At 44.2% G+C, this 12,609-nt stretch overlaps 1 protein-coding gene across 4 annotated transcripts; it reads left to right on the top strand.

Moving 5' to 3' along the window:
* Positions 1 to 270: 270 nt before the first annotated feature.
* On the top strand, positions 271 to 12,208 carry LOC139373846 (syntaxin-12-like). 4 transcript variants are annotated; one of them, XM_071114926.1, is made up of 11 exons: positions 271 to 333; positions 717 to 798; positions 6,108 to 6,288; positions 6,446 to 6,515; positions 6,664 to 6,763; positions 7,064 to 7,201; positions 7,294 to 7,337; positions 8,153 to 8,255; positions 9,342 to 9,414; positions 9,756 to 9,838; positions 11,292 to 12,208. In XM_071114926.1, exons 3-11 carry the CDS (start codon positions 6,189 to 6,191, stop codon positions 11,382 to 11,384), a joined length of 804 nt encoding a protein of 267 aa, XP_070971027.1. In that variant the 5' UTR covers positions 271 to 333; positions 717 to 798; positions 6,108 to 6,188; the 3' UTR covers positions 11,385 to 12,208. The 4 variants fall into 4 exon arrangements, with proteins under 4 accessions (XP_070971027.1, XP_070971026.1, XP_070971028.1 ...); XM_071114925.1 differs by lacking the exon at positions 271 to 333 and having other exon boundaries at positions 634 to 798; positions 1,704 to 6,288; XM_071114927.1 differs by lacking the exons at positions 271 to 333; positions 11,292 to 12,208 and adding an exon at positions 10,158 to 10,225 and having other exon boundaries at positions 634 to 798; positions 1,704 to 6,288.
* Positions 12,209 to 12,609: the final 401 nt, after the last annotated feature.

Here is a 12,609-nt window from a genome sequence, read left to right as displayed (position 1 = left end):
CATTTCTATAGCTTACAAAATGTTTTACAATGGAGTACCAAACATATTTTGGGTCTCCCTAGCGGCGCAGCGGTCTAAGGCACTGCATTTGTGGTTCGATTCCAGGCTGTATCACAACCGGCCGTGATTGGGAGTCCTATAGGGCGGTGCACAATTGGCCCAGCGTCCTCCGGGAATGGCCGGGGTCATTGTGAATAAGAGTTTGTTCTTAACTGACTTGCCTAGTTAAATAAATAAAAAGATGGCTACGCGGTGTCTTTAACGAAGCGTTCCCTGTCAGCAGAGAAGAAGAGAGAGGATTCAACTCGGAGGAAATCTGTCTCCCTCTAGCAGGTGGCTATTTTTTTTCTTCCGTCTCACCTATTTGGTAAACAAAATATTTGCTTATTTCCTACGTGAGGTTTATTTGCTCGATTATAAATTTAGTAACGCGTACATCATACTTAGTATGATACGTGACACATCCGGCAATTTTTTTGAAAAAGCACATGGGCGTTGTCTCAAGATGGCTATGCATATTCATGAGACATGAGGCTAGAAATATATTGAATACAGGCGGGTGACGTCAACAATGATCAAAATATAAAAATAAAAAAATGGGTGAGACGTATCCACCAATCAGAAGAAAGGAAAGGCGGGAGCTAGACAGCCGTTGTTAGGGGCGGAGAGTCATTTATCTTGTCAGTGGATCCAACATCTTGCTGTCTGTTTTCCAGGGTTTATACACATCGTTGGTGTAGGGACGGTGTCTTTTTGACGAAGGTGCAAAACGGATGTTTGCTACAGCCAGCTAAACAAGTAAGAATGTATTATTTTCCGTTTCAAGGGAACTACGTTAATGTATAAGCTCATGGTGGAATTAAAAAGGCACATTTTGTTGACACGGTTCTCCAATTCGTTATCTGGGGCGGTTTATCTTCCTCACCTGATGTCTCTGTGCTAACTAACGATGCTAGCTAACGGATATTTACAGCAGCTTCAGACTCGGATACCTGTCGGCAAAAATAGTCATTTCATTTATATAAGTTAGAGCACTCATCATTAGATGTCAAGTTACGTGCTAATAAACATAAGTTATCTAGTTTTATGGATAACTTGAGTTAAGTAGCTTGCTACGTTAGTTCAATCTAGTGAGCTATCTAACGTTAAGGCTAGCTGTAAATAATTTGATTTACTTAACGTTAACTAGCTACATTATGAAGGAACTACCCAAAAACTAGGGCTAACTCTTGTTTGTGTCCCACTTTGAGCATGCTAGCCAGAGATTGAGGAGGCATGTGGCAGTCTGATGATATTTTGGGAGTGAATGTCTGCTCTTCACTGCCACTGTCTGTGTTTCTTGGACCCCTCCTGCCTAATGGGATGTGATGAACATAACGTCGATTAGCTAATGGTTATCCTAGATACCCTTTACTAAGAAAAGCTATTGTTGAACTGACTCAGACGGTTTGCAAAAGTGTGTAGTCATTACTTTTAACAGATACTATTGTAAATAAAGGTAAAATAAAAAAAGTCAAATCACACTTCATTATGAATCTATGACAGCACTTTTCTCCAGTTAGGACTAGGCATTTAGCTGTTATGTAACTTAGGCCTAATAAATGTGTCCCATCTTAGGACAAACTTGTTTGATAACATTATCTCTGTTCTCACAGTATTGATAGCAAAACAAAAAAACGAGTTTCTACTTTCTCCTCCCCCAGAGTTTTCACCCACCTACCTACACTACCGTTCAAACGTTTGGGGTCACTTAGAAATGTTTTTTTAAGAAAAGCACTTTATTTATTTTTTGTCCATTAAAATAACATAAAATTGATCAGTGTAGACATTGTTAATGTTGTGAATGACTATTGTAGCTGGACACGACTGATTTTTAATGGAATATCTACATGGGCGTACAGAGGCCCATTATCAGCAACCATCACTCCTGTGTTCCAATGGCACGTTGTGCTAGCTAATCCAAGTTTATCATTTTAAAAGGCTAATTTATCATTTAAAAAAACCTTTAGAAATTATGTTAGCACAGCTGAAAACTGTGGTGATTTTAAAGAAGCAATAAAACTGGCCTTCTTTAGACTAGTTGAGTATCTGGAGCATCAGCATTTGTGGGTTTGATTACAGGCCCAAAATGGCCAGAAACAAAGAACTTTCTTCTGAAACTCGTCAGTCTATTCTTGTTCTGAGAAATGAAGGCTATTCCATGCGAGAAATTGCCAAGAAACTGAAGATCTCGTACAACGCTGTGTACTACTCCGTTCACAGAACAGCGCAAACTGGCTCAAACCAGAACAGAAACAGGAGTGGGAGGCCCCGGTGCACAACTGAGCAAGAGGACAAGTACATTAGAGTGTCTAGTTTGAGAAACAGACGGCTCACAGGTCCTCAACTGGCAGCTTCATTAAATAGTACCCTTAAAACACCAGTCTCAACATCAACAGTGAAGAGGCGACTCCGGGATGCTGGCCTTCTAGGCAGAGTTGTAAAGAAAAATACATGTCTCAGACTGGCCAATAAAAAGAAAAGATTAAGATGGGCAAAAGAGCACAGACACTGGACAGAGGAAGATTGGAAAAAAGTGTTATGGACAGACAAATCTAAATTTGAGGTGTTCGGATCACAAACAACATTCGTGAGACGCAGAAAAAATGAAAAGATGCTGGAGGAGTGCTTGACGCCATCTGTCAAGCATGGTGGAGGCAATGTGATGGTCTGGGGGTGCTTTGGTGGTGGTAAAGTGGGAGATTTGTACAGGGTAAAAGGGATCATGAAGAAGGAAGGCTATCAATCCATTTTGCAACACCATGCCATACCCTGTGGACAGAGTTTAATTGGAGCTAATTTCCTCCTACAACAAGACAATGACCCAAAGCATAGCTCCAAACTATGCAAGGACTATTTAGGAAAGAATCAGTCAGCTGGTATTCTGTCTATAATGGAGTGGCCAGAACATTCATCGGATTTCAATCCTATGGAGCTGTTGTGGGAGCAGCTTGACCGTATGGTACGTAAGAAGTGCCCATCAAGCCAATCCAACTTGTGGGAGGTGCTTCAGGAAGCATGGGGTGAAATCTCTTCAGATTACCTCAACAAATTGACAACTAGAATGCCAAAGGTCTGCATGGCTGTAATTGCTGCAAATGGAGGATTCTTTGACGAAAGCAAAGTTTGAAGGACACACTTATTTAATTTAAAAATCATTATTCATAACCTTGTCAACGTCTTCACTAGGATTGCACAGTTTGGGGAATATTCAGAGATGGAAACTTTACGTGGGAATTAATGGAAATATATGCAAATTAATATTAATACTGTTTAAATGTAGATGTTATTTGTATTGGATATTTATTATATCATATGGAGATAAACATAAACCTTTTATCATAAGTAGACATAATTACACATTTATTAAATCCTTCCAATAGAGAAAAAAATATTTGTATATAATAATTTGTTACGAATTGAGCATTCATTAAATGAGTTGACTCTTCACATGGCATGTTTTCGCTTAACAACAACAAAGGTAATATTGGAATGATCCATCACATCTCCCAAAAATGTTTTCAACACATTTGTAAGATGACAGTCTAGAAACTAAAGCTTTGGTTGTCTTCCTCTCAGGCTTCCACGTCTTCTCCCTGGACCTCCTCAATGTCCACCTCTTGGACATCAGACTCTGAGGCCTCATCTTCACTGTCACTTTCCAACCTTGTTGAGGATGGCTCGTTGTCAGGCTCAAAAAGCCTCAAATTTGCCAAGATGGCCACCAATTTTTCAACCCATGTATTGGTCAGTCTGTTGCGTGATTTGGTGTGTGTGTGTGTGTTCCCAAACAAGGACCAGTTGCGATCTGAGGTGGCTGATGTTGGTTGGATTTGGAGGATGATGGAGGCAACAGGGGAAAGAGCCTCAGATCCACAAAGTACCTTCCACCAGGTGGCTGATGAGATATGTTGGCACGACTGCCATATTGCATCTCCATCCCAAAGCCCTTGCTTGGAAGTGTACTTTGCCAGACTGCCAAGATCCTTGCCCTCATACATGCGAAGGTGATGAGACAGTAGTGATGACACCATAGGCCTTGTTGATATCTGCACCAGACAGGATGTTCTTGCCAGCGTACTTGGGGTCCCACATGTATGCTGCGGCGTGTATGGGCTTCAGGCAGAAGTCTACACGCTGTTTGATGTATTTCAGAACTGCAGTTTCCTCTGCTTGGAGCAACAGTGAAGTGGGCAGGGCAGTACGGATTTCTTCTCTTACATCTGCAAGCAGAGTCTGAACATCAGACAGGATGGCATTCAGGAGTTTCGGGCTGCTTACCACTCTCTCCCATAATACATCATCCAGGAGGATCCTCTTGATGGGGCTGTCCATATCGGAAGACTGTGATATGGTCATTTCTTGGAGAGACTCCTTCCCCTCCAGGAGACTGTCAAACATGATGGCAACACCACCCCAACGGGTGTTGCTGGGCAGCTTCAATGTGGTGCTCTTATTCTTCTCCCTTTGCTTGGTGAGGTAGATTCCTGCTATAACTTGATGACCCTTCACATACCTAACCATTTGCTTAGCTGGGTGTGAAGTGAGGGTAGGATTTCTCCACTTTAGACCAAGCAGCCTTCGTGTTTGCAGCATTGTCTGTCCCCAGTGCAAATACCTTCTGTGGTCCAAGGTCATTGATGTTTGCCTTCAGCTCATCTGCAATGTAGAGACCGGTGTGTCTGTTGTCCCTCGTGTCTGTGCTCTTGTAGAATACTGGTTGAGGGGTAGAGATGTAGGTAATTATTCCTTGCCCACGAATATTCAACAACCTATCAGAGATGATTGCAATACGGTCTCTATGATTTGCTTGACCTTCCCTTGAACTCTGTTGAACTCTGCAACCAACAAATGAGTAAATAAAGCATGTTTGATTGGAGGGGTGTATGCTGGGCGAAGAACATTCAGACATCTCTTCCAATACACATTGCCTGTGAGCATCAGAGGTGAACCAGTTGCATACACAGCTTGAGCAAGACATTCATCGGCGTCTATGTTCCTCCATTGAGTCAAACAAACTTCTGATTCCAGAAGGACCATGAGCTGTTGCTATCGATAAGGTGTCTAATTCATCATTTTCACTTCCAATAGAAGTAGAGGGACAGAGGGACTTTTGTCAGAGGTTGCTTGTTGTGAGCGCTGAGGGAACTTTATGCACTTGGCCAGATTATTCTGCATCTTTGTTGCATTCTTAACATATGATTTAGCACAGTATTTGCAGTATTTACAAATGTACACAGCTTTTCCTTCTACATTAGCTGCAGTGAAATGTCTCCACACCGGATAGTGCCCGTGGCATTTTCCTGTAAAGATGAGAAAAAAACGAGCGAAAAAAAAACAAGCACCAAATACAATTCCATGTACAGATAAATAGTTAAGCAGTTAGATTAAACAACTCCTTTGTAAGATAAATGTTTTAAAATGAAACATGTATGGAAACAGGTGTATTAACACTCCTCAGTTAGCAGGCTCAAGCAAGCTAAAACTAGCTAGCAGAAATTGTTAACAAGTTAGATATAATTGATACACACTTTGCTGTAGGCAACTATTTACTAGTTAACAAAAAATCATGTCTGTCATATAAAATATATTCACCCCACCTGGTATTGTAATCTAAACTTACCAGAAAGCATGTTGTCCTTGGTTCAGACAATGTAGTAGTGTGGGCTCAATAGCATCTCATTAGTGTGTGCAAGATCTTGAGAATCAGCTGTACATGTGCTGGAAGAATGCACTGTGCATGCAGTGTTGCAATTCCATTGAACTAGGGATAGTTGAACCAAAATATGCCACAAGAACTGCCTTGGATATATATGTATATGTGTGTGTATGTATCCCACAAAAAAGGTTCACTGTTATAAGCTAACTTTATTTTTAATTTTTAAATGAATTTAAGCAAAATTCCAGGGCTAAACTTCCCATGGAAATTGACCGAAAAGTTCCTGACCCTTTGCAACCCTAGTCTTGACTATATTTCCTATTCATTTTGCAACTCATTTCATGTATGTTTTCATGGAAAATTAGAACATTTTTAAGTGACCCCCCCCCCCAAACCTTTTGAACGGTAGTATACATACGTTCCCAATATACCTGCCACCCAGCCCCCAGCAGTCTTCACCCAGGAAAAAGAGCACACCGGACAGGCCGCAATGTCTTCAGGTAAAGCAGACCGCTATCTCACCCAGCCACGAGACTCCAATACCCTCACCCAGACTTGCAGCGCCAACATCCAGAAGATCACACAGAACAGTACGTATTGCTGCAGAGAGTGGGCAAACCAAGGGGTATAAGTTTTTTTTAAAGTAATTTTAAGAGTCATTCATGCAAGTCAAGACTTTGTAATAGTCTATGCTAGATGTATCCTAAAGCCTACAGTTTAGAGGATGTATGTTTTCGCACTTCCCAGCTGCCAAGATAAAGAGCATGGTGAATCAGCTGGGGACGGAACAAGACACCAGCGAACTGAGGGACGGTCTGTAAGTAAATCCTTGTTGTTTTGCTTGTACATACACTGACAAACGTATTAATGCGCCGAACACAGAACAGACCATAAATGTGTGTGTTCTGTTACTCCCTGAGAGTCTGCTATCTCCCTTACTGTCCTTTGGACATCTGTTCATTCAGGCAGCAGATACAGCACTTTACAAACCAGCTGGCCAAGGAGACCAACAAGCACCTGAAAGACCTGGGCTTCGTCTCACCATCTTCAGCACCTTCAGAGCAGGTCAGTGTCTGTTCCAATGAGATTGTGTCTGTGACTGACTCCTCAACAACGACAACTGGTAACCTTCGTGTTTTGAATGACTCCAGGTTGACGTTTCCCATAGGTACTGATCTAGCATCAGATTCCCCTCCCCCGCAATCCTAACTTCAACCATTACTGGGGGGAAATGCAAAACTGACCCAAGATCAATGTCTAGGGGCGTCTTCACCCTACACCACTCCTTGACAATGACTGTGACAACTCACTGACCATGACCATATGTTTTGAATGACTCATTTTGTTCTTCTTCTCAACCCACAGAGGCAACAGAAGATCCAGAAGGACCGACTGATGAATGATTTCTCCGCTGCCCTCAACAACTTCCAGGCCGTACAGCGCCAGGCAGCACAGAAGGAGAAGGAGTCTGTGGCCAGAGCCCGAGCTGGTTCCCGTCTCTCAGTAAGGCCAATGTCATACCGTTGGCTAGGTTTTCTATTTTCAAACTTTCAAGTGGATATTTTGTTTGTAATGCCTGGCTCCTCTCTTGTCAGGCTGAAGATGGTGTCTCTGAGGAACAGCTTGTGTCTTTTGATAAGTACGTTCAAGCTTCTTCTCTCTCTCTCTCTCTCTCTCTCTCTGTCTCTCTGTCTCTCTGTCTCTCTGTCTCTCTGTCTCTCTGTCTCTCTGTCTCTCTGTCTCTCTGTCTCTCTGTCTCTCTCTCTCTCTGTCTCTGTCTCTCTCTCTGATGTTTTAATACTCCTCTACTTCAGGATATGGTTCCTGGTCTCTTAAATATCTCCTTGTTAAACATATAGGAATACAATTCCTTTATCAACCAATTCAATTAAAACACTCTGCCCATTTTCTAAGAATTTGTAAGATACTTATTTGCATCAAATGGACAGAGACCAGTCTCAAAATCAATCAATAGCGTTTATTCTCGAGAGTACTGACCATGGTACAATTTACAACGGGTTATATACTAAAAATGACATCATAGGTTTTAAACTGTCCCTCCTCCACTCCGATACAATGTCAGTATAGTTCACAAGCCTTCCCACATTGTCCACCACCTGTTAAATAATCTACTACTAGCCCAAGGTCTCTCCTCTCCCTGTGTAGAGACAGGATGTCCTGTAAGGAACACAGCATTCCAGCCAGTCTGACGATAGCTCCATTAGTTTCTAATAAGGAACAGACAGTCCTTGTACTAATTATTGATTATAATTACACACATTATATTCAGTAACATGATTATAATAAGATTCATACATCCATACAGTAACATAGTAGTATTCTGTTTAGTTGTAGTTTTAAGCTATATAATGTATACCTCATTTAGTCATTATTCATCAATCTCATAACACTCCTTCTCTCCAAAATGTGTTTTCTCACTGTCCTTTTCTACAGCCAAGATGATTGGGCTCCGACAATCACACAGACAGAGGAGGCCATAACAGAAGAGGACTTGGCGCTTATCAAGGAGAGAGAGACTAACATCAGACAGCTAGAGGTAAAACTCTCTCACACGCTCCCTCCATCTCTGTATTTCAATACATTAGGAACACCTTCCTCATATGGAGTTGCACCTCCCCTTTTGCCCTCAGAACAGCCTCAATTCATCAGGTCATGGACTCTACAAGGTGTTGAAAGCGTTCTACAGGGATGCTGGCCCTTGTTGACTCCAATGCTTCCCACAGTTGTGTCAAGTTGGCTGGATGTCTTTTGGGTGGTGGACCATTCTTGATACACACGGGGAAACTGTTGAGTGTGGAAAAACCCAGCAGTGTTGTAGTTCTTGAGACAAACCGGTGCACCTGGCACCTACTACCATACCGCGTTTAAAGGCACTTCAATCTTTTGTCTTTCCCATTGACCCTCTGAATGGCACACACACACAATCCATGTCTCAAGGCTTAAAAATCCTTCTTTAACCCGTCACCTCCCCTTAATCTACACTGATTTTGATGTGGCTTTAACAAGTAACATCAATAAGGGATCATAGCTTTCACCTGGTCAGTCTGTCATGGAAATAGCAGGTGTTCCTAATATTTTGTACATTCAGTGTATCGTTCTGTGTCCCTGCGGTCAACGGGCGGGCCTCTACAATGTTCAGCAAGGGGCCACACCATTGGCCACGCCCCTGCCACATCCACCACCTAAGCTCCATTTTGACCCAGAAAGAAATCCTTATTTTAGGATTCAGGCAGCGCCTGGGGACCAGACCAATGCCTTATGTTCATCACCTGGCATAAACAGGATAATTATCTTTCTCACTTGAGTTGAGTTATTTCAGCATTACCTTTCTCATTGAGTTATGTTGTTATTTCCGCATTACCTTTCTCATTGAGTTATGTTCCGCATTACCTTTCTCATTGAGTTATGTTGTTATTTCCGCATTACCTTTCTCATTGAGTTATGATGTTAATTCAGCATTACCTTTCTCATTGAGTTATGTTCCGCATTACCTTTCTCATTGAGTTATGTTGTTATTTCCGCATTACCTTTCTCATTGAGTTATGATGTTAATTCAGCATTACCTTTCTCATCGAGTTATGTTCAGCATTACCTTTCTCATTGAGTTATTTTGTTATTTCAGTCGGACATCTTGGATGTGAACCAGATCTTCAAGGACCTGGCAGTGATGATCCATGATCAGGGAGAGATGATTGGTGAGTCCCGTCGCTGTTGGCGTACTGCATTACAGAACCCCAATCTGTCACTTCCTTCATAAACACCCACCACTCTAAAACGTGATTTGAAGTCTCGTTATGATTGCATTTCCCTCGATGCACATGCTTCCAGGTAGAACAGCTGACCCACCAACACGTGTGTTATTGGAACAACTCTGCTGATGGTCTTTGTTTGAAATGCTATATGTGAATGAGTAGGTGTTCTAATACTTTTGACCGGTAGTGTATGTGTTTTTAAAGAAAAGCTGACCCGCCATAAGGCAAAGCTGAGCCAGGGTGTGTCACCCTTCTCTCTGTGTGTGTGTGTGTTTACATGACAGACAGCATAGAGGCCAACGTGGAGAGTGCCGAGGTCCACGTAGACCGAGGGACAGAACAGCTTCAGAGAGGCGCCTACTTCCAGGTAAGAGGATTTATCACTGTTGCAGAGTAAGACTCTACTCCCGAGTGGTGCAGCGGTCTAAGGCACTGCATCTCAGTGCTAGAGGTGTCACTACAGACCCTAGTTCGATTCCAGGCTGTATCGCCACCGGCCGTGATTGGGAGTCCCATAGGGCGGCGCACAATTGTCCCAGTGGCGGCTTGGTTTGGCCCGGTGTAGGCCGTCATTGTAAATAAGAATTTGTTCATAACTGACTTGCCTAGTTTAAATACATGTTAAATAAACATGCATGCTAGCGATGGCTGCCAATTTTAAAATGAGGGATCCCATTCATTTTCAGGAGGATTGTCTCGTGCCGAACTGAGCCAAGGGAGACCGAGGGGAACTGAGCCAAGGGAGAGCGAGGGGAACTGAGCCAAGGGAGAGCGAGGGGAACTGAGCCAAGGGAGAGCGAGGGGAACTGAGCCAAGGGAGAGCGAGGGGAACTGAGCCAAGGGAGAGCGAGGGGAACTGAGCCAAGGGAGAGCGAGGGGAACTGAGCCAAGGGAGAGCGAGGGGAACTGAGCCAAGGGAGAGCGAGGGGAACTGAGCCAAGGGAGAGCGAGGGGAACTGAGCCAAGGGAGAGCGAGGGGAACTGAGCCAAGGGAGAGCGAGGGGAACTGAGCCAAGGGAGAGCGAGGGGAACTGAGCCAAGGGAGAGCGAGGGGAACTGAGCCAAGGGAGAGCGAGGGGAACTGAGCCAAGGGAGAGCGAGGGGAACTGAGCCAAGGGAGAGCGAGGGGAACTGAGCCAAGGGAGAGCGAGGGGAACTGAGCCAAGGGAGAGCGAGGGGAACTGAGCCAAGGGAGAGCGAGGGGAACTGAGCCAAGGGAGAGCGAGGGGAACTGAGCCAGGGGAGAGCGAGGGGAACTGAGCCAGGGGAGAGCGAGGGGAACTGAGCCAGGGGAGAGCGAGGGGAACTGAGCCAGGGGAGAGCGAGGGGAACTGAGCCAGGGGAGAGCGAGGGGAACTGAGCCAGGGGAGAGCGAGGGGAACTGAGCCAGGGGAGAGCGAGGGGAACTGATCCAGGGGAGAGCGAGGGGAACTGATCCAGGGGAGAGCGAGGGGAACTGAGCCAGGGGAGAGCGAGGGGAACTGAGCCAGGGGAGAGCGAGGGGAACTGAGCCAGGGGAGAGCGAGGGGAACTGAGCCAGGGGAGAGCGAGGGGAACATTTAAGTTGTATATTCTGCATATTCTCAGTGAAATCATGGAACGATTGATCAATTTAGGCTCACTGTAGCTTTTGCACTACTGGATTGGCTGTTGATCCTTTTGCTCTCCGAACAGCCTGAGTTCATCAGGGCATGGACTCTGCTAGGTGTTGAAAGTGTATAATAAGCAGTATAATAAGAGTCTGGTAGCAACGGTTCTGTTTCTGCATCTCAACTGTCACCAAACCACCAACCCACCCATCCCTCTGTCTCTCCCCTCAGCAAAAGTCCCGTAAGAAGATGTGCATCTTGGCCGTGGTCCTGTCCATAGTACTGACCATACTAGGCATCATCATCTGGCAAGCCACCCAATGAGAAGAGACTACACCCAACCTTCTTCTTTATTCGTTTTGACCCCCAACCTGAAACACTAGCCCCTGGAGCGGTTTGAGAAAGGGATTCCCGGCTAGCTCACTGCTGGCAGGGGTCAGAGGTCAGGGGAGTGGCATTAGGGGCAAAGGGATGGGTCTGAGGTGTAACCTTACCTGTTACCTGACCCCCTCTCCCTCTCCTGAGCTCAAGGCCTCCAGCTAACCTCCTCTCTGGGGTCAGGGGAGTGGCATTAGGGGCAAAGGGATGGGTCTGAGATGTAACCTTACCTGTTACCTGACCCCCGCCCCTCCTGAGCTCAAGGCCTCCTGCTAACCTCCTCTCTGAGACAAGGCGGTAGTATTTCTATTCAAATGAAGGAGAGTATTGGAGAGCGTGGATTAATAAAAAGAGACTCTTATCTGTTTGTGATATTACTGCACTAACACAAACATTCATTGTATTTACAAAAGCAGAATAATTGTTATTATTGTAAGGGTGTCAATGATTTTTGTAACCTGTACATTTCTGACACCTTTTTTGTGTGTAAGCAGTTTAGTGTCCCACTCCGTTCAAGTTATAGGAGAGGTTTCCCCCAACACACATTAAACCTCGACTAATACATTTTTCGATGGAGATTCTCCATTGAGCTTGTTTTGTTGTCGTCCAGGACTAGCCTTAATCTGTGTTGAGGAAACCACCTCGTAGTCTTTATATTGCTTAGGTGAGATGAAGTTCTGATAGCAACTTTGTTTTATCGAACTTTATACATGATAATAACAAACTATGGTTGTAATAAATACATGTAATAACAACGTTGCATGAGCCAACCAGTTGCCGGAATGTTTATTTTTTTGTTGTTGTGTAGGACTAGGTATAATCGTTGTCAGGGAAACAAGCCCTTGCAGTAGTATTCTGTAATGTAACTTTATATTCTTTATGGTTCCTCCCTGCTTTAAGAGCATGTTAGAGGAACAGGGACTTTATTAGGGGTGAGGAACGGGGACTTTATTAGGGGTGAGGAACGGGGACTTTATTAAGGGGTGAGGAACGGGGACTTTATTAAGGGGTGAGGAACGGGGACTTTATTAAGGGGTGAGGAACGGGGACTTTATTAAGGGGTGAGGAACGGGGACTTTATTAAGGGGTGAGGAACGGGGACTTTATTAGGGGTGAGGAACGGGGACTTTATTAGGGGTGAGGAACGGGGACTTTATTAGGGGTGAGGAAC

The sequence above is a fragment of the Oncorhynchus clarkii genome, chromosome 18, assembly GCF_045791955.1.
Source record: "Oncorhynchus clarkii lewisi isolate Uvic-CL-2024 chromosome 18, UVic_Ocla_1.0, whole genome shotgun sequence".
NCBI lineage: Eukaryota > Metazoa > Chordata > Actinopteri > Salmoniformes > Salmonidae > Oncorhynchus > Oncorhynchus clarkii.
Note: the sequence above shows the minus strand (reverse complement) of the source record. Positions and strands in the feature narration are given on the sequence as shown.